The following is a 27,956-nucleotide window of genomic DNA, read 5'->3' as shown; positions in this document are numbered from 1 at the left end:
CATACACAGCTCAAATATCACTTCCTCCAGAAAATTTTTTCTTGATTTTTCCCATCAATAAAAAATTCTACCCCAAATCTTATATATACTTCATTTCTGTTCTTATAAAATATTGTTTGTATTACAACTATAAATGGATTATATCCCCTACTAAACTACAGTCTCGGTGATAGCAAAGATTATCTGAGCATTGGATGGATAGTCAGTATTATCCATATAATATCTCTTACCTTTAAACTATGAGCTGGTTGAGAACAGGAAATGTCTTTTATCTTTCTTTGTATGTACAATGATTAGCACAGAGCTGGGTACATAGTAGGTGCTTGGTAATACAAGTTGATTAATTAATTATATCTTTCTGAACCCCTAAACACAGTGTTTAGATATGAAGTAGGTTTCTAATAAATATTTTTAATTCACTTGAAGTATAGTGATAGAATTCCCAAGGGAAAATATACCAGTCCTTTAAAGTCAAGAAGAGTGTTTTTTTCAAATAAGTATTAATACACACACACACACACACACACACACACACACACACACACACACACATATATGTATATATATATGTGTATTTGTGTATGTATGTGTTTGTGTGTGTATATATGTATATGAAACTCTTGATTAACATACTAAAGATTTGGTACTAAGAAGAAGAGGGATTAAAGAAACTAAATGGGCCAAGAAGTTGGCAGAATGACAAATATAAAAAAAAAAGGGGGAAAAGTGAACCTACAATATGAAAATAGAGTTGAAAAATATTGGGAGGTAAAGAGGGCCAGAAAAATTCAATTGTTATAAGATTTTGAAATCACAAGGCCAGCTCCAATTCCTCTTGAACAAAGATCTTAAGGAAAATTAGGGTGTACTACCAAAAAAAAGTTATTTTCTGTACTTTAGTGGATCTTCAGAGAGGAGACTAGTTAAAAACCAAAGATAAATATAATTTTTTTTTTACTTCTGATCCTTTCAACAAAACTCTCCATTCAGCACTTTCATGTTTTACCAATTTAAATAAATGTTTATTAAATATCCACTATGTCCAATATACCGTATCATAATGACAGTGACCATTGTCACTAAACGTTTCTTATTCTCCTAATGGTACCAGAGAGTATACTAGCTATTTTGGTTACATTTATAAATATGGATATATTTTACCTTTATACTACACTGTATATAAGTAAAATTAGCTTGAGGGACCTTCTAAGTGAACCTACAGGAAGCTGATGCACTTATCCCTCCCTGTTCTATACCTAGAAATATGACATGACCTGTTTTCTACTAGAAAGATTGCCCTGATGAGAAAGAGAGCTCCATTTTCTCATACTCACTGTTCTCACCTCTGACTCAAGCTCCCCAAAGGAAGGTTTTAATGGGAGTAAATTACATTATGGTTCACAATTTGAAGGGCAAAAAAACCCTCAAACCTAACATTGAAACAGGGTAATATTTAGAATAATCTTAGTGTTGAAACTATTTCATTTTTTTTTTCCATCTTTGAAAGTTGGTCATCATATATAGATAAGGATAGAATGTCTTAACATATGTAAAATGCTTTACAAACTTTGAAGTACTCTTTGGAGCCAGATATTTATTATTATCATTATTATTTAGAGCATCTGCTCAATTACCAGAATAATTCATTCACTGTCAATTCTGGATCACAGAGTTTATTAACTATTTACCCCAGTTCTTCACTCCTCTTTCCAACCATGGGGTGAAGACAAATTAGCACTTAGATACTTGGAGTACCCTATCTTCACAAAGACTTTGGAAAGAAGTGTTTTATCTGGGGAAGAAGCACAATCCAGTACTAGGACAAAGCAGGAGAAAAATATTAGAGTTAGCAAACATATTCATTTTTATTAGCAGATAAGCTTTTCAGTTCCAAGATACTTCTCCCATAGATAGGATGTTACAATTACCTAGAGGTTAAAAGAATGAGATTTTGGGTGACCCTTTCCCCTAAAACCAAGTGATAATTTGTTCTTCTCAATACCTAACCAATAAGGAACCTCAAAGAAAATCTAGAGGATGATGTCATCAGAGTAATATATAATCAAATAAAGTAAAGTGATCACATAGCACGAGAAAAGAATTGCAAATGAACAGCTATGTGCTCTACTGGTATCTTCTGAATGTCAAGAGAAAGAGAATAAGTTTACTCATTGAGTAAACACCTTGTAGCAAGCATATGGGAGAATATTACAAAAGAATATTACAAAATAGGCAGATCAGCAGGAATCATCATTGTTTGAGAGATTGGCAATATAATCAATGACAGCATAGATCCAGTTAAATATTTTGAGTCTTCCATTGCCTAAACAATCCAGCTTTTTCCAGCCTTTTCCTACAACAAACACAAGTTTTCTCCTACAAATGTAGATGTCATAAAAATGCATGAAAGAAGACACTGAATTTCTTTAAATTTGCAAAGTATCATAGTATGTTTGTGCTAGAAGAGATCTTGGAGATCATCTACTCTAGTTCTTTTCTTAAAAAGATCAAGAAATGGTCTCAAAGAAGTAAAATGGATTGTCCAAAGGTCAGACCCCCAAAGAACAGAGCTAGAACTTTGGGGATTTGGGGTTCCTATTACTCTGTTTCTTTTAGGTTCATTTTGTGTGTTTTCTGGTCTCTTGACATATAGGTTTGGGTTTTTTAAAATTCTTATTTGATACAAGGGACAGTTATTTCCCTGTATGTTGAATGGTTCTTTACAAATTATATCATTCTCCCCAGGGAGAAGCAGGAAATCCTGGGGACATCGACCCTGATGGAGAAAGTACCACATACATTTGATAAATGAGTTTCATGAAAGAATTGGTTTACTTTTCCATAAAAAAGAAAAATACTCAAAGGCATCATTTTAAATAATTGATGACATTTTGTATAGTCTTAAATCTGAGGAATAAAAGAGCAAAAAGAGAAGAAAGGAAATAGAAAAGCTTTGATATAAACATCCCTCAAGAAAAATATCCCTGCAGGAGGGGCTCCCAGTGTAAGCTGGGGTAAAGGCTGTTACTGCTGTCATTCTCCAGCTGTTTTGTCTCTGAGAGTCTCTGCTGTCCCCTGCTGGTGGCTTCCCACAGGAGAAACATAGTCATTTCAGGCAAAGGCAAAACCCCAGCCCATTGGAGACACTATCAGAGAAAAAAGAAATAGTCCTTGAGTGCATATGTATGTATGAATGTATGTATGTGTACATGCATGTTTTAAACAGAAACTATCAATAAAATACTGCTTCACAAAGCTTGACATGCTTAATCAGATTTCTTCTCTGTTTAGTTGTTTATTTTTTTCTGTACCTTCTAATTATTTGGTGCACTGAGTCCAAAGTCGATCCCTCCTTTTGACCATGAGGTTGCCTTCTAATCTTAATGAATATTTTCTTATTGAAATCTCTTTCTGATTTGGCTTCTAACCTATAGTATTATTAGACTTCTTTAAACTCCTTGTCTTTATTTGCATTCAGCAAAATGAGACTGTGACAAAAGTGAAGTAATCATTGGACTCCTAAGTCAAGTAATAGATGCTGGAAGAACCATTTTACATTCATTCCTAATGGAATCTTTTAATACCTACATTTGAGCTTAGCTCCCAAGTCCTCAAGCTATCCTCCTATAACTTTATCCTTTTTTATAGTTGAACTCCCAGGAAAAAAAAAAGCTATCCACACTTGTTGCCTTCATCTTGCAACCAAGATTCTGATCTCATCAAACAACTGGAACAGTTTTGTCTGAAATCCCACCCCTTAACTGTAGGTTGGGGTCTTAGGTCTGTTTTGACCTTCTTCTTGTTGTTCTCCTTCTTCTTCTCCTTCTCCTTCTATTTCTCCTTCTTCTTTTCCTACTCCTGCTCCTCTTTATTCTCCCTTTCTCTGTTTCTTTCTGTCTCTATCTCTATCCGTCTATCTCTGTGTGTATGTCTTTTTCTATCTGTGTCTCAGTCTCTCTCTTTTCCGTCTTCATCTTCCTCTCCCTCTCTTCATCCCCCTCTTTCTCCCACCTTCTCACCCCTCGTCTATATAAATACACACACACACACACACACACACACATAATTTTAAGGTTTACAATGCTCTCCTCACAGCAATCATATGAGGCAAGTAAAAAATGTATTAAGTACTTACTATGTACCAGTGAGCTAAATAATATACAAGATAATATGTAAAGAATATCTCCATATCACAGACAAGGAAGGCACTATTGACAGAGAGCCTGTATTAGAGTCAGAAATCCAAATACTATGTGAACTTGGACAAATGATTTAATCACCTACTGCCTCAAGCAACTCATTATTCCTATAAATTGTCTCCTCCATTACATTGTGAGCACCTTGATGGTCAAGATCATCTTTGCCTCTTTGTGTATCCCTTACACTTAACACAATAGCTGGCATAGAGTAAGCACTTCATAAATGTTTATTGACTATTGGCTGAAATTGTCATTGTGTGTCAATGGAAAGAATTCCCATACCAGAACTTCCTTATATTTATAAAATCACAAGTTTAAGGATTTTTAAAATTGAAAATAAAGAGATGGAGATTCAGATAATGTTTTTGATCTTTAAACAGTAAATGATTTGTCCAGTGATAATAACAACTCATGTCAGCACCAGGATTTAAATCACAGTCTCCTGGATTCAAGCTTAGGACTCATTTTGAAACCCTATAATGCCCAATGATTTTTATCAGATGATAAAGTTAACTTGATAGAATTAATAAACCTGAATCTATAATAATTACTGAAGCTAATTTTCACCTCTCACCAACATTTTCTTCTGAGGACAATTATGTTTCATTGACCTTGGGGACTTTTGTAGTGAGGTAGAATCTAGGCAATGACATTCCCAGCAAATTGAAATTCATCAAAAATGAATTGTTTCTACACAATAATATGGATTCTATCCTCTTTTTCTATAATTGTTTAGTTGTTTTTAGTCATATCCAACTCTTTGTGATCTTTTTTGTGTTTTGTTGGCAAGATGCTAGAATGATTTGCTATTTCTTTCTCCACCTTATTTTTGTGAGTGAGGAAACAGAAGCAAAAAGGATTGAGTGACTTTCCCAAGTCACACAGCTACCAAGTATATGAGGCTGGATTTCAACTCAGGTTTTCCTGAATCCAGCCCAGGCATGCTATCCACTGTGCCACTAAGTTACCCTAAAAGGAAGCAACTTAGTATTAGAGAAAGGGCATTGACTGGGAAAATAGAAAACCAAACTTCTAGTTAGTCCTAGTTCTTCCACTTACTATGTGACTTTTGGACACATGGATACTCTGTGACCTTGGTCACATCTAAATTCTTGGTTATCTAAATTCTCTGAACCTTAATTTTTTCATTCATAAAATTAAGGGATTGGCCTAGTACCAAGCTTAGCAAATGAATCCACTACCTGTTTTTGTATAGTCCCACAAGCTAAAAATGCTATTATGGTTTTTGAAAACAACCTCTCTCTAAAATACAAATTTAAATACAAAATTGTATTTTAAGATATAAAAAATCATTATTATCTTAAAGAACCATATAAAAACCAATGGTGGTATGAATTTTACCCACAGGTGGTAGTTTGCCAATCCCTAGAATAGAGGACCTTTTACAAAGTGTCCAGGAACTATTCAAATGACTTGTAAAAAATATATCTGTTCACAAGCCAAAGTGGTTCTTCCACTTCTTCCCATGTGTAGACCTGGCTCAAAAGGAAAATCATGAATGGAAAATGTAATTTAGCTTGACATCCTAGGTAACTGTTAAGTTGTATGCATGGGAGATTCATCAGAGATAAGAACAAGGGAAAAGAATAAGCACTTTGGCAACTCTATTATCAGTAGTATTTACAAGGTCTAAAAGGTTATCTATATGATACCAGTCTGTACTGTTTCTCTTCATATCCAGTAGAGATAGGAATAGGAATGAAATTTGTGATTTTATTGATATTAGAATTCCCCCAAAAAGGAACCATGCTCTACTAATGTGAGTCAGCGTTTTCTCCATATTTTATACTTCAGAAAGTTGCCTTGTAACTAAGTTCAAAATGACTTGCCAGTGATTATACATCCAATATATGGCAGGGGAAGGATTTGAACTCAGATTTTCCAGGCTTTGATATCTACTCTTTATATGCTAAGCCAACTCTACCTTTTTTCACACCCAATTCTAAAACTAAAAATGAACAATTACATTAAATGACATCTTGTTCTTTTAATGAGTCATTATCTAATTTGTAGATTATCTTTTGAAGCAATTTCAGATAATATTTTTCTACAAATTTATTTTATTTTTTCAGGGTTTACAAGGAGCCCCTGGAAGCATGGGCGACAAAGGACCTCCTGGAGAACCAGTAAGTTTATCAAAGACATTTGCTAATGGTGGACAACCTTTAAATTTCATATACCATGAACCCCACTCTGTTGTGGCCAAGTATAATTTAAAAAGTCTTTATCATAAACAGTAAAATCTAATGATATTGTGCAAAATGTCTTATTATGAATACAAATTTTAGTGCTTTTCTTATTGTTTTTAATAAAATCATGTTTGATATTCTTATTCTGAGACTACTATGGTGCATATGGTAATGCTGAAACAAAGAGAAGTCTGTTGTAATAGACTGCAAAAATTCTTGCTTTGAATGGCTTGCTATTATTATTGCAAGAGCACACACACACACACACACACACACACACACACACTTCTATGTGGCCAAATCTATAACAAAAGATCACACATTGAAGTCAGACCCTACAGATGACGGACCCAAAGGTAAAAAACGTCAAGAATGCACTTAAATCAACATAAAGAATTACATCATGAGTTCATATAGTGAGGGAGGTTCCATGGAAAAACTGATTGTGAAAGGGAAAGACCTTGTCAAGCTCACTCTCTTACATTTGGTTCTTTATTGCCCATGAAATCATTTTTCTGGTGAGTCATGTCAAATATAATCGACTGTAATGTACTTTTAAGGTTTGTGATATAATGCAATCTTTTAAGCCACTGGGCTGATCTTATCCATCAGTTGACACAAAAGTTTATAGGTAGCTTTTGTATAATTCATTTAGTGAGTGACAGTATGTGGAAAAATTCTAGCAGTCAAATAGTTATTTTTACTGAACTCTGAGGTTATTTCCTCCCTTGCGCATTTATTATACATGCTCCAACTGTATAAGCCCCACAAATAATAAATCCAGATCTTTAAGTAAAATGCTTATTTTCTACTAAAAGAAACAAGAGACAGAAACAGAGAGAAATAGAAGAGAAACAACAGAAAAGAGAGAGAGAAACTAAGAGAGAAAGGGGGAAAAGGTTATTATTCAATTTTATCTGATTATTATGATTGGGTTATTTATTATTATTATTTATTGTTTTGGGTTTTTTTTTTTTAACTTTTGGACCTCCAGCCCAATTCTAATTCCTTACGTTATTTAGAATTAGAATAACACTCTTTTCTCCCAATAATCTAGATTTGTTTCCACTTAGCAAAGACTTCTTAAGCACCCAACTTATTTATTAAGGTGTTGAAGATACAAAGATAACATTGATGCAGTCCCTGGCTTCAATAAGTTTATATTTTTCTGAGGAGACATGTGGACAAATAAATATAACATAAGAGGGAATGAAGAGAGCAAAAAATAAATGCAGAAAAAAGTGTGCTGGGAATATAGAAGGAAAGAGGGGAAATTTTCATCTAGAGGAAAGAAACCTTTAGTATAAATCCTCCTTGTCTATAAAAGGAGATAATCAAACATTCCTTTCAACTCTGACTGTTGAGTGCTTAAAACAAGCCTATAGTTCATATCATCAACATCTTCACTGGCATTTATGTAGCACTTTTGAGGTTTACAAACTGCTTTATACATGTATCATTTTGTTCTCACAACAACCATTGAAGGAAGATGCTATAGCCATCCCCCTCTGACAATTGAGAAAACTAATGCCAACAAAAGTTAATTGACTTGGCTAGGGTCACACAGGTGATAAATGTTTGAGGCTGTGTTTGAACTCAGGTCTTCCTGATTTAAAGCCCAGTCCTCTAACTACTATTCCATTGTTGAACTAGTCTTAGTTTAAGTTTAAAATTTTAATTTAGTTTAAATTTAAAATTTTTTAGTTAAACTTAAGGTATTTCCAAAAAAAGTATATCCCTGGAGCTATGGCAACTAAAAAGATAGGTTCTGATTCTTTGAACAAAGAAATGTTACTTTACAAAATTCTATATTTTCAAATGGCTAAACAGCATCATGTGACAGAAAACCCATTTGAACCTGAGTATCTAAAGTGACCACTCAAGTTATAAAGCCAGGTGTATGGTCAGCAAAGCATATGGGCATGGGTTCACATGGGTTTTGCTTCTAGTCACAGAAATCTGGCAAGCAATGCCAAACTGGGAGAGAGTCTAAGCTTTCTGGGAAGCAGATATGCTTAGTTATGTAAATGTACTTCTATTAAAACATCAAGGGTCATTCTGAATCTGTAGCAGAAATGTGAAATAATTCTTTTTTTCCGTGAAGAATCATATTGCCATAGCCATGAGCATTCTTGGTGTGGATAGATGGCCCTATATAGATGTAAGGGAGGCACTTGTTGCAGCTTGCACAAATGTGTACAAGCATGCCTCTAGGATGCTCTTTGCCAAACAAGCTGGGGAAATTCCCGTGAGGCAAAGTTTCCTGGAGCAACAGACTACTATTGTGGCTTCTCCCACTCCAGCAAAGCACAAACAGAATAAGTAGCCCTACAGATCCCTGGGGAAGTGCCTAACATGATGTGGTTTCTAAATATGAATTCATTCATCTCTAAAAATTCCATAAAGATGCTTGAGCACACAACTCTCCCCAGTTTTAACAAATAGATCCCATTGGTGTGGGCAATTTTAATGTTATTGCAACAGGCTAATTATTCATTATTCATTCACTTCAAAGAATACTGCTTAGTCTAAACTTTTCCTTTGCCAAAAAGCCCCAGTATGTGTTTCATTATACCTTACTGTGATTATGCTATTACTAAATCCACAAAATGAGCACAGAAATTATTCAATCTGATTCTATGCCAGCCAAGACTGTTCACCAAACAGAACTAATTGGGCATAGCTTGCTTTTCTTTTTTCTTAGAAGATCAGATTTGAATTTTTCTAAAATTCATGCTAATGAAACATTGACCATTAGTGAAAAGGAATATGTCATTGAATCTATTAGCCTTCACATAACTTACCAGTGGTTGTGAGAGAATTTACTATCTCATTGATCTAAAAAAGATATTATGAAAGAATAAGGATAATGAAATGCCTGAATTTATATATAAAACTTTAGGGTTTGTAAAGTATTATTAATACATTATTTCATTTCATCCCCTTAATTACTTTGTGAATAGTTAATACAGTACATGTATTATTATCCACATTTTACAGATACAGAAACTGTGGCCCAAGTAGATCATATAGTCAGTTAGATATCAGAAGTGGGATTTGATCTCTGTCTGGTCTTCTTGATTTCAATTTCAATACTATTCCAATGGATAGAAGAACAATACTGATGAATAAGATGATTAAACAAATGGTTTATACCATATTTGTGTCTTTATTTATAATTCTGTGTTTATTTAAACTAATTTAATGCCTGATAGTAAAGATTTTTGCATTTTTTAAATGTAGGGGGCACGGGGAAAACCAGGTGATGCTGGTCCTATTGGAGAGATGGGTCCAGAGGTAAGTTTCACTCACAAACAAAAACAAACAAACAAAAAAACTATGAAAAAGTAAATATATATTGAACATGTGATGTACAATCTACAATCCAGACACTGTTTACTTTTTAAATAATAATAATTTTAAGAATATTTAGTTTAAAACCAAGGGAAAACTTAAATTTGCAAATCTTTACCTAGAAAAAAAAGGCAGTTTTATTTGATGATGTTAATTTTCTACTTCAAAACACTTCTTGAGAGGGATTGTAGTGTGATGGCAAAGACTGGGATTTAGAATCAGGGAACCTGAATGTAAGTCTGGTCTTTGATGCAGACTGGCTGTGTTATCCTGGGCATAACACCTCATTGCTCAGTGTCCCCAGCAGCTTTATAAGATTACACATAACAATGACCAATATATATCAATAGAAAGAGTTTCCTATATAGGATGCTCTCTAAATGACTGAAATCACAAGTATGAATCCCCAAAAGCTTCTTTTATGATAAGTAATAGAACAGAAAATAAATGATGCTCTTACTTAATAGCCTGAGAGCTGACTTTACTCAATGCTTCCCTTCCAGTTTTTATATCTATCTCCTTTAGAGAAGTATAATGGAAAAAACTGAAAAACTAAGTCAAATTGAAAAAAAATTCACACTTGCTCCAAGACTAGGAAAGGAAAGGAAACCAAGAGATAACACCTATTATGTGCCAAGGACTGTACACTAAGTGCTTTTATAAATATTATCTTATTTGGTTTTCATGAAAACACTCAGAAGTCCCATTTTATAAATAAGGAAACTGAGGCAGAAAGAGGTTAAATGACTTGCCCACAATCATACAGTAATTCTTGATTCTAGGCTCAGGTCTTACTTTATTTACTACTAGCTAGTTCTATAAAGTAGGTACTACAAAATCGTTCATAAGATTCTACCAGTGCCTAAAGGTTTCAGGGAAATACTTTAAGGATGTATGCTCAATCAGAGAATCCTCAGAGAAGACGAGAGTATCTTTGCCCTGCCTCTAAAGGCATTCTGAAGATATTGCCTCTCATATTTCTCCATTATGAGCAGAAGCAAATGTTTTACATGAGTATTCTTGAATCTTCTAGCTCATAGACACCATATTCTCTTAGGCAAAGAATTGTTGTGGTAATTAAAAAGAAGCTAATATTTATTTTGTAAATAATACATCAAAATGTCCATTTTTAGGGACCTCCAGGCATTGAAGGAGAATCTGGTCTACAAGGAGAGCCAGGTACAAAGGTAATTTTCATCCATCATGGGCTTCTTCCATCCATTGAATTCCACAGAATCGCCATGAATGACTAATACTTAATGAGAAATCTCAAGAAAAGGGAAAGAAGGAAGACAGCCCATAAAAGAGGCAAATTTCTTCTACCTCTCTCCTTTATGCTACGCCCATCATGATAAGATAATGTGTTCATTTCAATGATTTAGTACTTTACCATTTTTATTCCATGCTTCAGGGAGACCTTGGACCAGTAGGTAATGTTGGAGCATCTGGAGAACCAGGATTAAGGGTGAGTGTCTAATAAATTTCAATTTAGTGCACTGGATTGCCTATTTTAAAGATGCAAAGTTGCCAGCATGTCCATTTCAATCAAATAACATGATAAAGCTCTCTGATTCATTGCAGAATAATGCTGGCCATATTTCATAATTTTTAAAAGTATGCTGTACATTGCTAATGCTATCCAGCTGTAATTTAACAGCTTTTTAGAACTCTAGACATGTATTCAAAGCTCCATTGCCCAATTTATATAGTCCCTGGGATTTTTCTTAATACTAGAGGGAAAAGGAGTGACTCACAAATACCAACAAAATCACTTCTATTTATTCATCTGTAAAATTAGCGAGTTGGACTAGACAATTAATAAGGCTCCTTTCAGCTCTAAAATTCTGATGCTGTGATTCTATATTATTGGGTTAAATTATTTACCAGTCAATTACAAAATCATAGTAATATAAAATTTGTAAGAACAAAAAGGTGACTACGTGGTACATTGGATAGAACACTTGGTCTGGAGTCAGAAAGAACTGAATTCAAATCCAGCCTCAGACCCTTTCTAGCTCAGGCAAGTCACTTAATCTCTGATTCAGTTTCCTCAATTGTAAAATGGGGATAAAAATAGCACTTCTTAGAGTTTCTGTGAGGGTCCAATCAGATAATATTAGCAAAGTGTTTAGGACATTGCCTGATTTAGAAGGTACATAATAAATGTTGTTTTCTTCCTTTCTTGTTCATTAGAGACTTAATTAACTAAAACACCAGAAAACTTTACACACTGCTAGAATAACCCATCCTGTGAACAATTTCATTATTTCATAGTGCTTAGTTATACTTATTACTTTAAAAGGAGTTCATTTTATCCTCTACTCCTTACCCAAAATATTTTTCACCCTCAACATTAAAACATCAGCAGTAATAGGAATGCAGCTTATTATTTTATTTTCAAGATCAGATAAGCTAAACTTAGACTGACCTACTAAACTAGTAATATTAATTTCCTATTAAAGATATATCTCCCACAACACTACTTTACAGAAAACACATTCCTTTTCTCACATGTCAGAAAGTTTCATTACAAAACAGATTCTTTTCAGGTCACCATGAACCCAGATTTTATCGTTATTATCCTAGTACAACAAAGACTCCTAGAGAGGTTTGCCTAAGGAAGGGTCTAGAGTTCCAGACCCCATAATCATAAGTAAGGGTAATAAGCTCCTTGCAGGTAGATATTGTTCCATTTCTGCCTTGGTATTTCCAACTCCCAGCATAATATCATGGTTCATGGTAGGTGCCCAATAAATGCTTGTTGATTGATTTCCATTTTGCACTTTTTGAAGAATATCTCAGTTTCATTTTCTCTGTTTATCAGGAAAATAATGATTGAACAGATTTAATCTGAGTTCATGTTTTTATTTTTGAATTCATTTTCCCTTTTCTTCTGTCTTTCCTACCCTTCTCCTTCTCTTTCTAGTTTGTTTTTTTTTTCTTTTCATTTTTGTAAACCCAGGAAGAAAATATCAATGTCTAATTTTACCTTTGATTGGCTCAAAAAAAAGTAAAGATCCACCTGTATTTTTAATGTAACATATTTAATAGATTGTCTGACTTTGAGTCAAAATAAGCTGTGTTTAAATCCCTTTTCAGACCCTTCCTAGTTCTGTGATTCTGGAAAAGTTGCAGGACTTATTTGTGCCTCAGTGTTCTCATATGTAAAACGAGGGGCCTAGATTTGATGGTTGCTAAGATCCCTTACATTTCTAAGTTTATAATACCCTGATCCTATGATCTCTCTCTAGGATGTCTTATAAAATATATTTCTGTGAGTTCTATACAGAAACTTCTTAAAGAACTACTTTTAAATTTTTTCATCTGTATTCTGGGTTACTCAAGTCATGGGACAGAGAAATATTCAAAATATAACATGTTGAATCATTTGAACACAATAATAATAGATAACAATTATGTAGTGCTTATTACATGCCAAGCACTATGTTAAGCACTTTATAATTATTATCTCCATGAAGATGACAGCAAAGTAAGTATAATTTTATGATATGAGTCTGTGAACAATTGTTCAAGGACCAGAGTTACAAAATGAACATTGCATAACTTTTTATTGACTAAAATTTATCATTTTTCTAGTATTTGACTATATTTTATATTTACAATACTCTTATTTCTTAAATCAGCCATAGGAAGCAAATTAAAAAATTATTATTATGTCAGTTTGCTATAGAGATAAAGAAATAAAGGAGACAAAAAGCTTTACAATTAATTCTTTTTCCAACTATTTGGGATGTCCAGAAGCAATTTTTTTTTCAATTAAAATATCTGCCTTAGCAGTGTTAGAAAAAACTTTTTTTAATGTTTATGTTTCTTACACAAATTAGGGTGAACCAGGAACTCCTGGAGAAGATGGTATTCAAGGAAAAGATGGAATAAAGGTGATAAAACATTTTTGGTATAGTTAAAATCTAAAATATTATTTCTTTTCATCATGTGTCCTTAATTAGAGGATATGCTATGCAATAAATAATGCTTTTATTTTTATGTTTCAGGGTCACATAGGAGATACAGGACCTCCTGGAGAGCCTGGGGAGCAAGGAGAGACAGGTTTACCAGGAATTATAGGACCTTCAGGTGGACCAGGAACAATTGGCCCTTCAGTGAGTAGCATTTAGCTTTACACTCCAAATACTCAATAAGCTTATAGGCTCCCTTTATTGCCTAGCAACAGGTGAAATTCAGGAATTAAAGATAAGAAGAAAGAGTATGGCACTGCTTTTAGACCTCTCCTGGCAATATAATTAATAATAACTACAGTCATAAAAGCATCTATTGTTGTTTTAAAAGTTCAGTCATTTCAGTGGCATCTGACTCTTTGTGAAGTCATTTGGGATATTCTTGGCAAAGATACTGGACTGGTTTGCCATTTCTTTCCATTTCATTTTATAGATAAGGAAAGTGAGGAAAGCAGTGTGATTTGTTCAGAATCACACATATTATAATGATCTGAGGCTATATGTGAACTCAAGTCTTCTTGACTTTACACCCAATGCTCTATCCACTACTCCACCAATGGAAAACTATTACACATAAAAAATTCAGATTAAGTGAAATTCAGAAAGAAAAAATATAAGAAAACTTAAATGAACTGATAAAGAAGCAAACAGAATGAGAAAAAAATGCATTCATTCTGAATTCACGTCTGCTATATATCATGTATCCCTCCATTTGTTCATGAGGGTATTTTTGAGAGATTTTGTAAAATACATGGCTGAACTCCAGGTATGTTATGCTGTTGTTTGCCAGACTAGTAACTTTCTCTCAGGGTTTTTACAATTTCTATTTCTACATATTCCTTTTTATTAATCAGTTCCATTCCTTCCTCTACCCTTTAAAAATTGAACATATCATTAAAGCAAAGAATTGACCCTATCTTCAAAAATAATGACAGCAAATATCAAGGTAGGAGACCAATTGGCAATGATAGCTTTTCTCTGTGCCAAATTTATTATCCATTTACCTGTCTATTACTTTCTTTTCTCTAGGGTAGTCTGTAAGGTATTCCCACCCTTCTGTTATATTTATTCCTGCTGTTCATAAACCAAATATTCTTTTCCATACTTCTCCCCCACAACTTATAAATTTTCTCCTATGAGTAAATTAAGTTAATATTCAATGTTACTCCATTACTTCTCTAATCTATCCCTTTGGAATAAGGCAAATGTTATATATGCTTCTCTATTACCACATTCCCATATTTGGTCATATCAGTCTGTGATGAAAAAAAAATCATTATGATGCATATAAAAACCAATATTACTAAATAAATGTTTCTAGTTCAATTTTTCTTTTAATTAAGCTTTCTAACTCTTCCACTAAAGTGACATTTTCACTTGAATACCTTAGAGCCCAGGTATGATGAGAAACACTCTGTGAACTTCAAATAAGCCATTAATACTGATACCAAGAATAATTAAGGGCCTGGCTACTGGATTCTCCTGTGGGGGATAGAGAAGACAAAAGATGGGAAGAAAGTCTTTGTACTTCTCTGCAGACTCATGTGTTTTCCCATCCATGTATGAATGCTGCATTTCTTCATCTGTAAAATGAGTGGGTTAGACGGGATTCCTTTGCTAGTACCTCCCAGCTCTAAAATGATATGTAAGGTTTTATGAATCTGAACATCTGTCCATTGCCCCAGACGTGATCTGTTTTACCTTTTCTGCTTCCTCCCACTTGTTAAATGTAGGGACTTTCCAAGGTTCCTCTCTCATCTCCTCCCATAGTTTCAATTTTTCCTCCTACAAAGATGATTATTGTCAACATCTTCTGCTGACCTCTCACCTTTGATCCAGTACCATCTCTCCTCCTGATTACTAGACCTTTCCATTGATTCCACGTTAAGCTTGCTGTATCTAAAAACAAATCCATTGTTTTGTCCCTTCTAAGTATATATACACATATTTGTATGTATGTATATATATTTACATATAAGTATATATTATTATATATAATTTATCTGTTCTAACTCCGCAGTCATCAAAAGTAAAGCTTGTTTTTGAACATTTTACTCTGTCTTGTTCTTTGCTCTATTGTTCCCCACTACAGTCAATAATTTTCCAATTTAATCAGTGCCTAAATTGAATTATTTTAAAGTCAAATAACAAATTTTGCAAATGATCAGGAAAAAGTTCTTCAAATATAAAGAAAAGGAATAACCTAAGACTAGATGGCACAATGGTTAGAATGGATGGGGCTGAAATCTGAAATATGCCTTTTTCTGAGTTCAAATACAGCCTCAGATACTAGCTGTATGACCTTGGGCAAGTAATTTAATCCTATTTGCCTCAGTTTCCTTATCTGTAACAATCTGGAAAAGGAAGTGGCAAACCATTCCAGTGTCTTTGCCAAGAAAATCCCAAAAGGGGTCACAAAGAGTTGACAACACTGAAAACAACTGAACAACAACATTCTGCATCCATTGGAAATCACAGAAAAAAATGAAAAAATATATTCTGAAAAGTAAAAGGTCAAGATACCACTTAAAAGAAAGACATACCCTGCAAGCATGAGTTTAATAATGGATGAAATAAAAAAGACATTCAATTAAAAGAGACACTTGAAGCAGGAGGAATGAGCAAATTATTTAACTTGTAAACATCAAAAACATAAGAAAGAAAAATAAACACAATCATCAAGGAAATTACATGTAATAACATAAATTATCCCATTTCTACATCTATTAAAAGAGGGGGTGGGACCTGGAAAAAGTAATTCACCTATCAGGTTAAAAAAAGAAGAAACAATCATTAAAGAATTCTTTCTAAAAGCACAAAAGGAAATCAAGATGAAAGTAGAACTTAAAAAATAGGAGAATAAATGAAGTGGTGAAAGGGAGGGATTGAAATAGGGAAAATAAATGAGGAACTCTTAACCCATCAACATTTGGATTCAAGAGGTCCCACTGAAGAACAATTCCATGGATGGAAAGATGTAGCTCCTGCTGGTCGTTGGTACAACAGAGAATACTTCCTGCAAAAGAATTGTTTGCCTTTATGGACAATATCCTTCCTTTGAAGGGAAATTAGAGATCCCCTGGGAAAGTAGCACTTAAAAGGTAAGAAGTAAGCCAGAAAGGAGATTGCATAACAAATGAGGGGGGAAAAATAGAGAGGGCAAGGAGTAGCACTGAACCTCCCAATTTGGAATGTTGGGATATTTTTTACCATGGGGCAGTGTCTCTCTGGGGAAATGTAAGAGTGAGGCTTAATAGAAAGAAAGAAACAAAATAGAGAGATAAAATCTTTAAGGCAATAACAAAAATTGGTTAGATGAGGAAACTTAAACTTGGAACTTTAGAAGCTTTAATTCTAAGTATACAATCTATGAATCAAAGAATAAAAATTTAGAATAGATAGGGGGAAAGAATTCATGAAGAAAACAAGGTTAAGAAATTTTTCTTATGGGAAAACAAAAGGATAATAAAAAAGAAAAAACTAAAAAATTTGAAAAGGTAAAGGAAAAAGGGAATTTTGAACTAACCTTCTTAAATGAGAAGGGGAAAAAAATTGAAAAGGAGGGGGAAAACATATCACAAAATAAAGTGAGGAAAGAAAAAAATCAATAAGGTTAGTAAAATTCCCAAGTGACGAAAAGAATTGACAAATAGGAAAAAAGGGGGAGAAAAAATGTTAAAATAAGGTTGACTTAGAATAAAATAATCATATGTAGGCACAAAAAAACTTGCAATTATAAAACAGCAAACCAAAATTTCTAATTCAGAAATTTAAAAAAAACCAATAACAAGAAAAATAAATAGAGGAAAATAAAAGTCAAACTCAACATTTAAATTATAAATGTATTAAATAAATTAATAAAAAGAGAGTGAGGTTGTATATCAAAACAAAACCCCACACTCTCTTCCTTTGAAGAAACACATTTAGAAAGCAAAGACACTCATTCAACAAAAATAAGAGGCTGGACAAATGTTTTATGCATCAGATAGATCCTAAAAGTAGAAGTTACTGTGTGAATTTTGAAAGTGTTCATGCTGAGACACTTGTTTGGTACATTGTAATGGAAATTCTCTGGGGACATAGATGGCTTGGTCACTGAGATCTCTTATGATTCTAAACTTTGTGATTCTGTTATAAGACGATTTCTTTTTGGTGTGAAAGATGAGGGGATCAAAATTGATTCTGAGATTGTCAACTGGTAATGATTGGAAGACAGTGATATCCTTAATAAAAATAGGAAAGTTAGTAAAAGGGGTTTTGGAGGGGGAGGGAAGACAATAACTTTTATTTATAATAGTGTTGCATTTGAGACATTAATTGTAAATTTCTAATATCCAGATTGGAAATGTTCAGTAGTCAATTAATAATGTATAATTGGCCTTTATGATAAAGACCAGGAATAGAAATAGATGCCGTGAAATCATCTGCATAGAATTAGAAACTGATACTCACCAAAAGAAAAAGAATACAAAAAGCAAAGGTGTACATAGGAAAAAAAATTAGAAGAGGATTGAGTGTGGAGTATACTCATATGTAAGGAGTATGGAAGATGATCCAGCAAATGACATTGAGAAAGAGTACCCAGATATGTAGAAGAATCAAGAGAAAGCAGTGTCACAAATACCTAAAGGAGAGTTTTCAAGAAGAGGGGTGATCAACAGGGTCACATGTTTCAGAAAACACAAGAAAGATGAAGACTTTCTTCAGAGCCAAGTAAGCTTCATGGATAGCACTGCCACTGTAAAGAGTAAATCTATATGGAAGAATAGCTGTTTCTTCAAAGAATCCCTGTGTCTGAGGAACACTTGATTGTTCTTTGGGAATCCCCAAACATGAGTAGGCTCTGTTTTGCCTTTGGCATGGGGCCCTATGTTGTACTTTTTTTCCATGTGAACTCATTTCCCCACAGGCATTCATTCTCCTTAGTACCAACATCTGGGCGTTTTGTAAAGATAGAGTCCCAACTTATTATATAGCATTATACAAGAAGTTCTCTCACCATAAAACCATCTTCCCTTTGGCTCTATTTGGCTCAGTTCCAATAAAAGTTATCTTTAAATTTTTCATTTTTTTTTCTGGAAGGAATAGCACACTGTTGCCATCAATAGCGGTAAGGGAATAAAAAAATTGAACCATCCATTTGTACACTCAGCAAATATAAGATAAGTACCTAATATATTTAAAGCAGTGTGCTAATTGCTGGGGAGATACAGAATTTAGACAAGATACTATGCTTATCTAAGAAGGTAATCTAAGGTTAGCTAAGAAAATAAAATGTGGTATTTGTAAAACAGACATATAAAGAACAGCAAAAGGAAAGAACCTCCAAAAATGAGGACGAAAACAATGGTAGAGAAAAGGGAATAGAGAAAGACTGAGGACAAAATTCTCCCATTTCACAATTTTACTTGAGTCTAGCCTGGCTTATTATAATGCCTTTTGGGGGATTGAGTGGAGGTGAGTGCAATCATATGTTTCTTTCATTCTTTTGATTGCCATTCTGGTTGGAATTTTATATCCCCTTAGGCTCATAAACCTAATAAAAATACCATGACATGTTTTCAAAAAAGTTTTCACAGGCCAAGGAATTGTTGCTTAATCGGCCCTTCTGAAGCTGGAATTGATTTTACCCATTGAGGTCTACCTTAGTTATATTCTGTAGTAAAGAATAAACAATTCAATTCAGTAAGCATTTGTGAAACACCTACTATGTGAACAATATTCTGCTAAGCTCTAGAGATACAAAAAGCTTGTATTTTGATGGGATCAATAGGGATTAAACATGATATAGTCATGGCTGTACATAGATGTTTGCAATATGCTCAAGATAGAATGTGATAGGCATAAAAGAAAGATCCAAGCAAAATGCTCAAGGGAAATTTGAAGAGGAAATGAAACATAGGAGTATCAGAGAAAATTTTGTGAAGGGGATGCCTAAGCTGAAGCCTTGAAGGAAAAGCAGAATATTAAAAAGTAATGGTGAGAAATGTGAGGTCTGAGTTAGCTCCCTGTTGACCTTAGGATTAGCCAGAATCAGGATCAGCAAAAGTCCTTGTTCTTTAGGGGGAGAAGTAAAGGAGATGGACGAAATTGCCACAAGCTCTCCACCTACTGATCTTCCTTCTCTTCGTTCTCCTCCAAAGTGATTCTGGCTTGTCTTATTCCACCCTCTAATCCCTCCTACGATTATCTATATACACTAAAAGATGGAGCCAGCACAGAATAGTGGGAAGAGCCACTTTCCAAGCATATGCTAATAGAGTATTATCCAATAGGTAATTAGCCTTAAGTGCTCAATTGTCTGATTCCAGTACACCATTCAGAGTTTCAGACCTTTACAGAGAAATGAGCACATCCAGGGCAACTAGATAGTACAGTGGATAGAGCACCAGCCTTGGAGAGAGGAAGAGAAATGAATACATTTCACACTTGGAGGCCGTAATGTAATAATATATAGAAAGAAAAACCTGGATTCAGATCACTCTTCTGTGCTAGCTTTATGAACATGGACATGGTTCTTAACGCCTCTGAGCTTCAGTTTCTCCATCTATATAAAATGAGAACATTAATACTTTTGGTATTTTGAAAGATAGTGTAGAGAGGAAAGGATATGGAAAATAGAGATACGTTTAAGGCTGCCACTAATCCAGTCAAGAAGTGAACAAATTGGAAGAAATGTAAATAAAGATAATGAATGCAGGTAACAAAGAATAAATAAGATTAGCCAAGTAATTGAATTCAAGGAAAGGGTGCTGTGGATAAGGAAGAGAGAACAGATATGATTTTTTGCTAGTGTATGTTGTTCTTTTCTCTTTTTCTTTATTTTTTGTTAAATTTTACATTCCAAACTGTCTCCCTTCCTCACTTCCCATCCCACACTAGAGGCCACCATTTGACATGTCCTGAGGATTTAAGTGTACTTTTGGATCTTCAAAAGAGTGATCTCTACTTTATCCCAAGTTCCAGAAACAAGTTCAAAAGAACAAGAGCTTAAAAGAACAAGAAGAGTGCAGTATGTCACCCTCAACCCCCACCCAATTTCTATTTTATTTTTTTACTAAAGTCTACAGCAACATCTGAAATTTATGTCACTGGACCAATTATAACAGAAAAGACATTTGAATGTTCTCTTCGAGAAGCATCTTCCTGACTTAATGTCATCTTCATCTAAAGAATCGATTGCAGTGATAATTAGGACCTAAGAATATACAGAGAAATAGAATACAAAGTTAAATGTCTTCTGGGTAACCAGATGATACAATCCATATTATGCCAGATCTAGAGTCAAGAAGTCTCATCTTTCTGAGTTCAAACATGGTTTCAGATACTTTTCCTAGCTATGTGACTCTGGCAATCGCTTAATCTTGTTTGCCTCAGTTCCTCATCTGTAAAATGGCAAATGACTCCAATATCTTTGCAAAGAACATCACAAATGGGGTCACAAAGAGTCAGGCATGATTGAATGACAATAAACATGTCTTCAGCCCTTAGAATAAAGTTAAATGGAATAGTGAATGTGCATTTTTTTTCCTTCAACTTATTTGAAGTGTTATGATATCAGGATGATCTTAATCTGTAGAAGAAGATCATAAGAGAGATATTTTCCTCATAGTAGATTCCTAAAAATATGGGGTTTTAACGCTGGAAACTGGGTCAGCTAGGTGGCACAGTGGATAGAGTGCTTGTTCTAGAATTAGGAAAACTCATCTTCCTCAGTCCAAATCTGGTTTCAGAGACTCACTAGCTTTGTCACTTAACTCTATTTGCTTCAATTTCCCCAACTGTAAATTAAGCTAGAAAAAAAAATTGCAAACTGCTTTAGTATCTTTGTTAAGAAAACCTCAAGTGGGGTCATGAAAAATCAGACTTGACTAACAAATGACTAAACAAAGTTGGAAAATACTTTGTAGAGATCATCAAAGAAAAATTCTGTATTTTCCAGATAAGGAAAATGAGGCTTAGAATTGTTCAAGGTTATACAGTCAGTTTGTGTCCAAAGCTGAGTCTAAGGTCTGCTTCTTTCTAGTTCTATTAAATCACCTTTAAAGAGAAGCTTTGAAGTCAAGGGGACTGATATCCCAAACTATGGAAGCAACCACTTGATCACCTGGGAACATTTTGCCATTACCTCTCAATTCAGTACCCTTCTTGCCCTTTGAAAAATCTTTAAAATGATGAGAGTTTTGAACTGGAAAGAAGTGGCAAATTGGAAGGGATAGCATAATATTGATCCTAAGGACCAGAAATTTGTTGAGATTGATCTGAGCTAAAGTATATCCATCCAAAGATTCTTTGCTTTGTTTAGTCTTGGCTCAGTTTTAATCATGGAGGAAGCATGGCATAGTGGGTATAAGTTGGATGCCAAGAAGAACTGTGTTTAAGTTGTGCCTTTGACACATACTGGCTGTATGACTCTGAGCAAGTCATTGATTTCTCATGACCTGAGGGAACTCAGCAAATTATACATTTCAGAGAACATATTGACCTGAATTGGTAGAGAGTTTTCTCATCAGAGAATTCCCCATGCCAATGAAGTCATAGTTCTGGATCCCCAACTTAATAAAGCAATATGGAAATACAGGGAAGAATAAGTCAGGTTTAGCAACACTTTGAGATTCTCAAGGAAAATTAAGAAAACAATTACTTTGAATTTAAATAAATTAATTTTAATTAAAGGACCTAGACTTTTGACGATATTGCTAGCACGAAATTATTTTTTCAGGAGATTTTCTTTACCATTAACATATTAGTAACTTCTGCAATTTGTTATGTTTAAAAAGTCATGTGGAGCACTGAAAAGTTAAGTAACTTATCCAGAGTCATACAGTCAATGCATGTCAAAGCAACACTTGAACCCAATTTCTCCAGATTTCAGGAATAACCCAACAGGAACAAGATAGGCTAGCTTTCTGTCTACTAGTGTATACTGTCTCTTCGCTTTAGAATAGACATAAATAAAAACATAGATATAGATAGGTATCATTTAGCATTTTTAAAGAAAGGAACTATTAGCAAAAGCAAAAAAAAAAAAAAAAATGAGGGGGGTCAGGAGTCACAACTCCCAGGACATGGAGAATCCCTAATCTATTCTGTACAAGAACACTGCATGATCAGAACTAGCAAAAGTTGACAAAGCACTTTACCAATATCATTTCATTTGACTCTCCCAACTAGTCTGTGAGATATCTTCATTTTATAGATGAGGATAATGATTTGTTTCAGATTACAAAGCTAGATTTCATCTCAGGTCTTCCTAAATTTAGGTCTAGGACTCTATCCACTGCACCGCCTACTTGCCTCATTTATTTTCTATCAATGCTAAATTTACTTAATATTTTCACTGTTATAGTTATTTTGATGGAGCCATGATCTTATCAGTGTAGAAAGCCCTTCCTGACATTGCCAGTAGCCATCTATCCACACTTTCTCATTCTGCTGAATTCTTCCATAAATCCCACATTAGAGGATGTAGCCAATATTCCAGCTGTCATCTTCTGGGTCTTTTGCTGTTTCTTGGATACCAGTGCAACACTCAGATTGGCCATCTGTTATCTGTCATTCTCACTACTTAACCATTTTTGAAATTATAGAAGTGTTCCTGTGGCTATTAATAAAACTTGTTCTATCACCCAAATGTCCCTAATTTGTGCTAGAATCTGAGCTTGCTGTTTTAGTCTGCAAATACTCAAATGTCTTACAATGGATAACCCTGAATTTAAACAGCCAACACCTTGGAACAAAGATTGTTTATGAATGATTTGAATAACTAAGCAATCAATGAAATAAACAAACTATCCCAGCTCCATGAATAAAGTTTTACTAAGACTAAACAAAGCAACAAAACAAATTTTCTCTAGATTTATATACTCTAGCTCTGGCAGACTACCAAAGCCCTTCCTCACTCACTCCCCCTCTATCTTTCTATCCCTGTCTCTCTGACACATACATTGGAATAGTTGATAGACAGACAGACAGACAGATGAGTGAGTGAGATAATGAACTACATACCTAATACATTTAGAATAAAAATCTCTTTATAAAGGATCCAAAGGAAATGTATTCTGATGGCTAAAAAAGAATTTCAAATGAGAAATTCTAAGAATTGCTAAACGCTTTTAACTTTAAATTTTTAGTAGACACATTTCTGGCATTTTCCTATTTGCTTCAGATTCCCAGTGAACTAAATACTCCATCTTTTCTGATGCCATTGGGGAAAAATGTAACATTTTAACATTCTCCCATATTTTGAACCCAATTTTTGGGCTGGATTTCTAACTCTATTGTTTCTTAGTTGTGTGGCCCTAAATGGAGAAATTAGCTTCTTGGATTCTCAGTTTTTGAATCTAAACAATAAAGTCAATGATACTAACACTTCCTAAACTAATACAGCTACTTATAATGTATTATAAGATGTAACAATCCTGGGCTATTTTGCAGTTTAAATGTAGTGAATAGTACTTATATCAAAGAGTGCTTTGTGAATATGTTATTATCAGGAAATGAGGATGGAGGTTCAATGTGACAGAAAGTGTGCTACCCTGAGAGTCAAAAGAACTGATTTTGAGTTCAAATCAGCTATTTACTAAATATGTCTTTTCAGACAGAGACCCTAAGTTTTGTTCTGTTTGGGTGGACAATTGGCCAGAATAACACTAGTAAAACATGTCTTAGCACAGCAGCATCAGATAAATAGAAGAGGCCATTGCATCTATAAGCATCTCTGCAGGCTATTTGGTGACAGTATTTAAGTATAATGTTATCTTTGGGTTTTTTTGTTTGTTTGTTTGTTTTATTTTGTTAAATATTTCCCACTTGTATTTTAATCTGGCTGATATTTTAATTTTTAAGCACTATGTTCAAGGAACTGATCTAAATATTTATATCTGTATTCCTGAAATATTGCTATATTTCTATGTATCTATACATTTGTATACATATATACCTACGTGTGTGTGATGTCCCAAATATCGTGGATGCAGTTTTAAGCCATTAAATCTAAAAAATATATATCAAGACATTTGGGACTACCCTGGATAGATACTCACGTGGTCCCCAAGAATTTTATTTTAAGCAGAATTGAAAATCTTATTAAAAAGTTTGTCAGTGGATCAAAGAATAATCCTAAAGTTAGTGCAATCATTCTTTTAAATTCAGTTAAATTGTAGAGGTAGAGAGTTTAGACAATATGTCCCCTAAATTCAGGAGCCTACAAGGATCTAGCTAGCCAAACTCAGATGTTTAGGATGTGAGTCAGTTCCTCCTGTATCTGTTCATTCATTTGAAAACTATTTATTGGGGGCCTATTATGTACAAAGCACAGTAGTAAAGCCGACTTGTTTCTTTTCTAGACCTCTCTGGACCATGTTAGTCTTTGAATGACAAATGGGAATTTCCATCCTTGTTTCTAAACAATAAAATGGATATAGTAGAGAACAATTTCTTTTTTAACCTGACATACTTTATTTACCCAAGCCTTGATTTATATATTGACTTATAATTCTATAAACAGAGGCCTCCTCAAAGGTTCTATCTTCTTTCTGGGCACTGCCATTCTCAGTGATCTTATCCACTCACACATTTTGCCTTGCAAGTCTATGTGGTTAACTCCTACTTATATATCTGCAATCCGGATATGAGGGCGATCTGGCTGCGACATCTGTCACCCCATTGATCGCCAGGGTTGATTCGGCTGATCTGGCTGGCTAGGCGGGTGTCCCTTTCCTCCCTCACCGCTCCATGTGCGTCCCTCCCGAAGTTGCGCGCTCGGTCGAAGAGGACGACCTTCCCCGATAGAGGCGTGTACCGTTCTTCGGTCAAGGGTATACGAGTAGCTGCGCTCCCCTGCTAGAACAAGCTCCCAAGGTCCATATATCTGCAACCCTAATGTCTCTTCTAAGCTTAGACCACAATTTCCAACTGTCAGCCCTTCATCTCCACATAAATAGTTCTCTTCTATCCCAAAGTTGTAATTCCCCAATGGATTTGTGATTTCATCACTGTGATGAATTCCCTCCAATGATAAAGATCAAAAAAAACCTGATTTATATCTCTTAGTTCTCTGGAACTCTTGTCCTTGTCCTACCATAAATTTGACAGAGGGGACCCGCCCAAATTACTGGAAACATTCTACACTTTCTCTTGAAACTGCAAGAAACCAATGAAACAGTGGGCTATTTCCCTCACCAGATGAACAATCCACACTTTTTTATCTAACTTTATTGATAATGTTCTTTATAATAATCATAATAATAGAAAAATTTGAAAAAAAAATCTCAGAATCACAGAATTTATAAAAATGAAAGGAAATTTGGCAAGCAAAAGGCATCTCAACTATGAAATATCCAACAAGGTATAATCCAGACTCTGCTTAAAGATTTTCAAGAAAGAAGAACTCATCACTTCTTGAATTAGGGCATTCTACTTTTGAACTGTTCTAGTTGGTAGGAGACTTTTTTACTGACATCTACTCTAAAGTTTCCTCTTTATAGTTTCCACTTATTCCTTCAAATTTTGATCTCTGAGGATGGAAAAAATCTATGTAATCCTTCCTCTGAGTGAGAGTTTTTCAAATACTTAAAGACATGTCTCCAAAATGCCATCTGCATATAGAAAAAGAACTATGAAGATTGAATGTAAATCAACACATGCTGTGTTGATTTCTTTTTTCAGTTTTTTTTCCTCTTCTATGGTTTTTCCTGTTGGCTCTGATTTTTTTTTCTTCCAACATGACTTATAAAGCAATGTGTATTAAAATAAATACTTTTTTAAAATTCCCCTTAAAATAAATCATGTCCCTTTACTTCTCAAGCCTTTTCCTCTCCAGGCTGGATAAGCCTAGCTCCTTCAATTGATTCAACTTAAAGCCCTTCATCACCCCAGATATCCTCTGCTTGGAACCTCCTAGTTTATCAGGGTATTTCCTAATCCTTGGTATCTAGAACTGAGTTCATACTCCAGCTGACTTCTGATGAGAGCAAAGTATAGTAGGACTATCACTTCCCTGCTCTTGGCAGCTAGATTTCTTTCAATGTAGGCCCAAATCACATGCGCTTCTTTGAACTTTGATACTATTGACTCTGACTTCACTTGATGTTCACTAAAACTGATAGATCTTTTTTCAGAATTGTCTATTCAAGCCTTTCCCAACTTGAACTTGTTAAGCTGATTTTTTTATGCCCAAGTACAAGACACTAAACTTATTCCTACTGAATCTAATCAAGATCTTTTTGGAGCCTGATCGTGTCTTTCATTTGTTAGGCATCCCTCTCAGTTTTGCATCATTTACAAATCTGATGAGCATATGATCTCTGTCATTATTTAGACTTTTGAAAAAAAAAAGGTTAGACCTATACAAGGTCAAATATAGGTCCCTCAACTAATCTATTAGAAACATTGAACCATTAATGACTCTTTGAGTCTGGCCAGCCCTTGACCTGTCTGTTTAAAGTATTCTCATAAAATCTATGCATCTTCATCTACTCCACAAGAATAAGATGGAATACTTTATCAATTGCTTTGCTAAAATCTAGATGATAACTCCCTCATCTAACAGGCTATAATACTAGCAGAAAAAGAAATGAGAGAAATGGTTTGACATGACCTATTCTGAATAAAGTTATACTGGCTCTTTTGAATTACTGTTTCTTTTTCTGGATGTAAATTCAGTCTAGAATTTTCCCAAGGATTGTAATCAAACTCCTGAGTCTAGCATTTATAGGACTGTTCTCTTTTCTTTTTGGAAAATTGGAGCAATTTTTCCCTTCTTCACAATTCTTTCTTGGTGATATGTTTGTTACACAGCCTGTTCATACGTACCGTGTTCCTTCTCTTTGTCTCTTGAGCAATCATTGGCTTTTCTTTTTTGGATATTATACTGTCCCATGGCTCATAGCCATAGTAGAACCTGGAAAATATTGCTATTGAAAAGGTGGGTTCTTGTTTCCATTATAAGCTTGGTGTCATTTAAAGAATTTTATAATCTTCTGAAGATGGTCTAGTCTGTTCTCCATCTACTTCATTCTGGACCCAATACATTGTCCATTTGTGCGGTCCATCCAATATGTGTGTTTGTGTATATATTTAATCACATATCATGGCCTGCATTATTCATCCACTTGTTTTTCCTGCATGCATAATTAAAATCATTTGATTGAGAATGTATCTCATTTAGGTGCTTTTGGAACATAAAGCAATCAGTACAAAGTCACTTATCAATA

At 34.4% G+C, this 27,956-nt stretch overlaps 1 protein-coding gene across 1 annotated transcript in view; it reads left to right on the top strand.

Annotated features, from left to right (window-relative positions):
* Positions 1–27,956, top strand: part of COL24A1 (collagen type XXIV alpha 1 chain) — a 354,155-nt gene that overhangs the window by 230,915 nt on the left and 95,284 nt on the right. The window contains exons 33-38 of the mRNA XM_051999253.1: positions 6,293–6,346; positions 9,653–9,706; positions 10,897–10,950; positions 11,175–11,228; positions 13,609–13,662; positions 13,777–13,884. Coding sequence (XP_051855213.1) covers positions 6,293–6,346; positions 9,653–9,706; positions 10,897–10,950; positions 11,175–11,228; positions 13,609–13,662; positions 13,777–13,884 — 378 coding nt within the window. The remainder of the gene's footprint in view (positions 1–6,292; positions 6,347–9,652; positions 9,707–10,896; positions 10,951–11,174; positions 11,229–13,608; positions 13,663–13,776; positions 13,885–27,956) is intronic.

The sequence above is a fragment of the Antechinus flavipes genome, chromosome 4 (assembly GCF_016432865.1).
Source record: "Antechinus flavipes isolate AdamAnt ecotype Samford, QLD, Australia chromosome 4, AdamAnt_v2, whole genome shotgun sequence".
Classification (NCBI taxonomy): domain Eukaryota; kingdom Metazoa; phylum Chordata; class Mammalia; order Dasyuromorphia; family Dasyuridae; genus Antechinus; species Antechinus flavipes.
The sequence above is the reverse complement of the archived record's forward strand: the minus strand, read 5'-3'. Positions and strand labels throughout refer to the sequence as shown.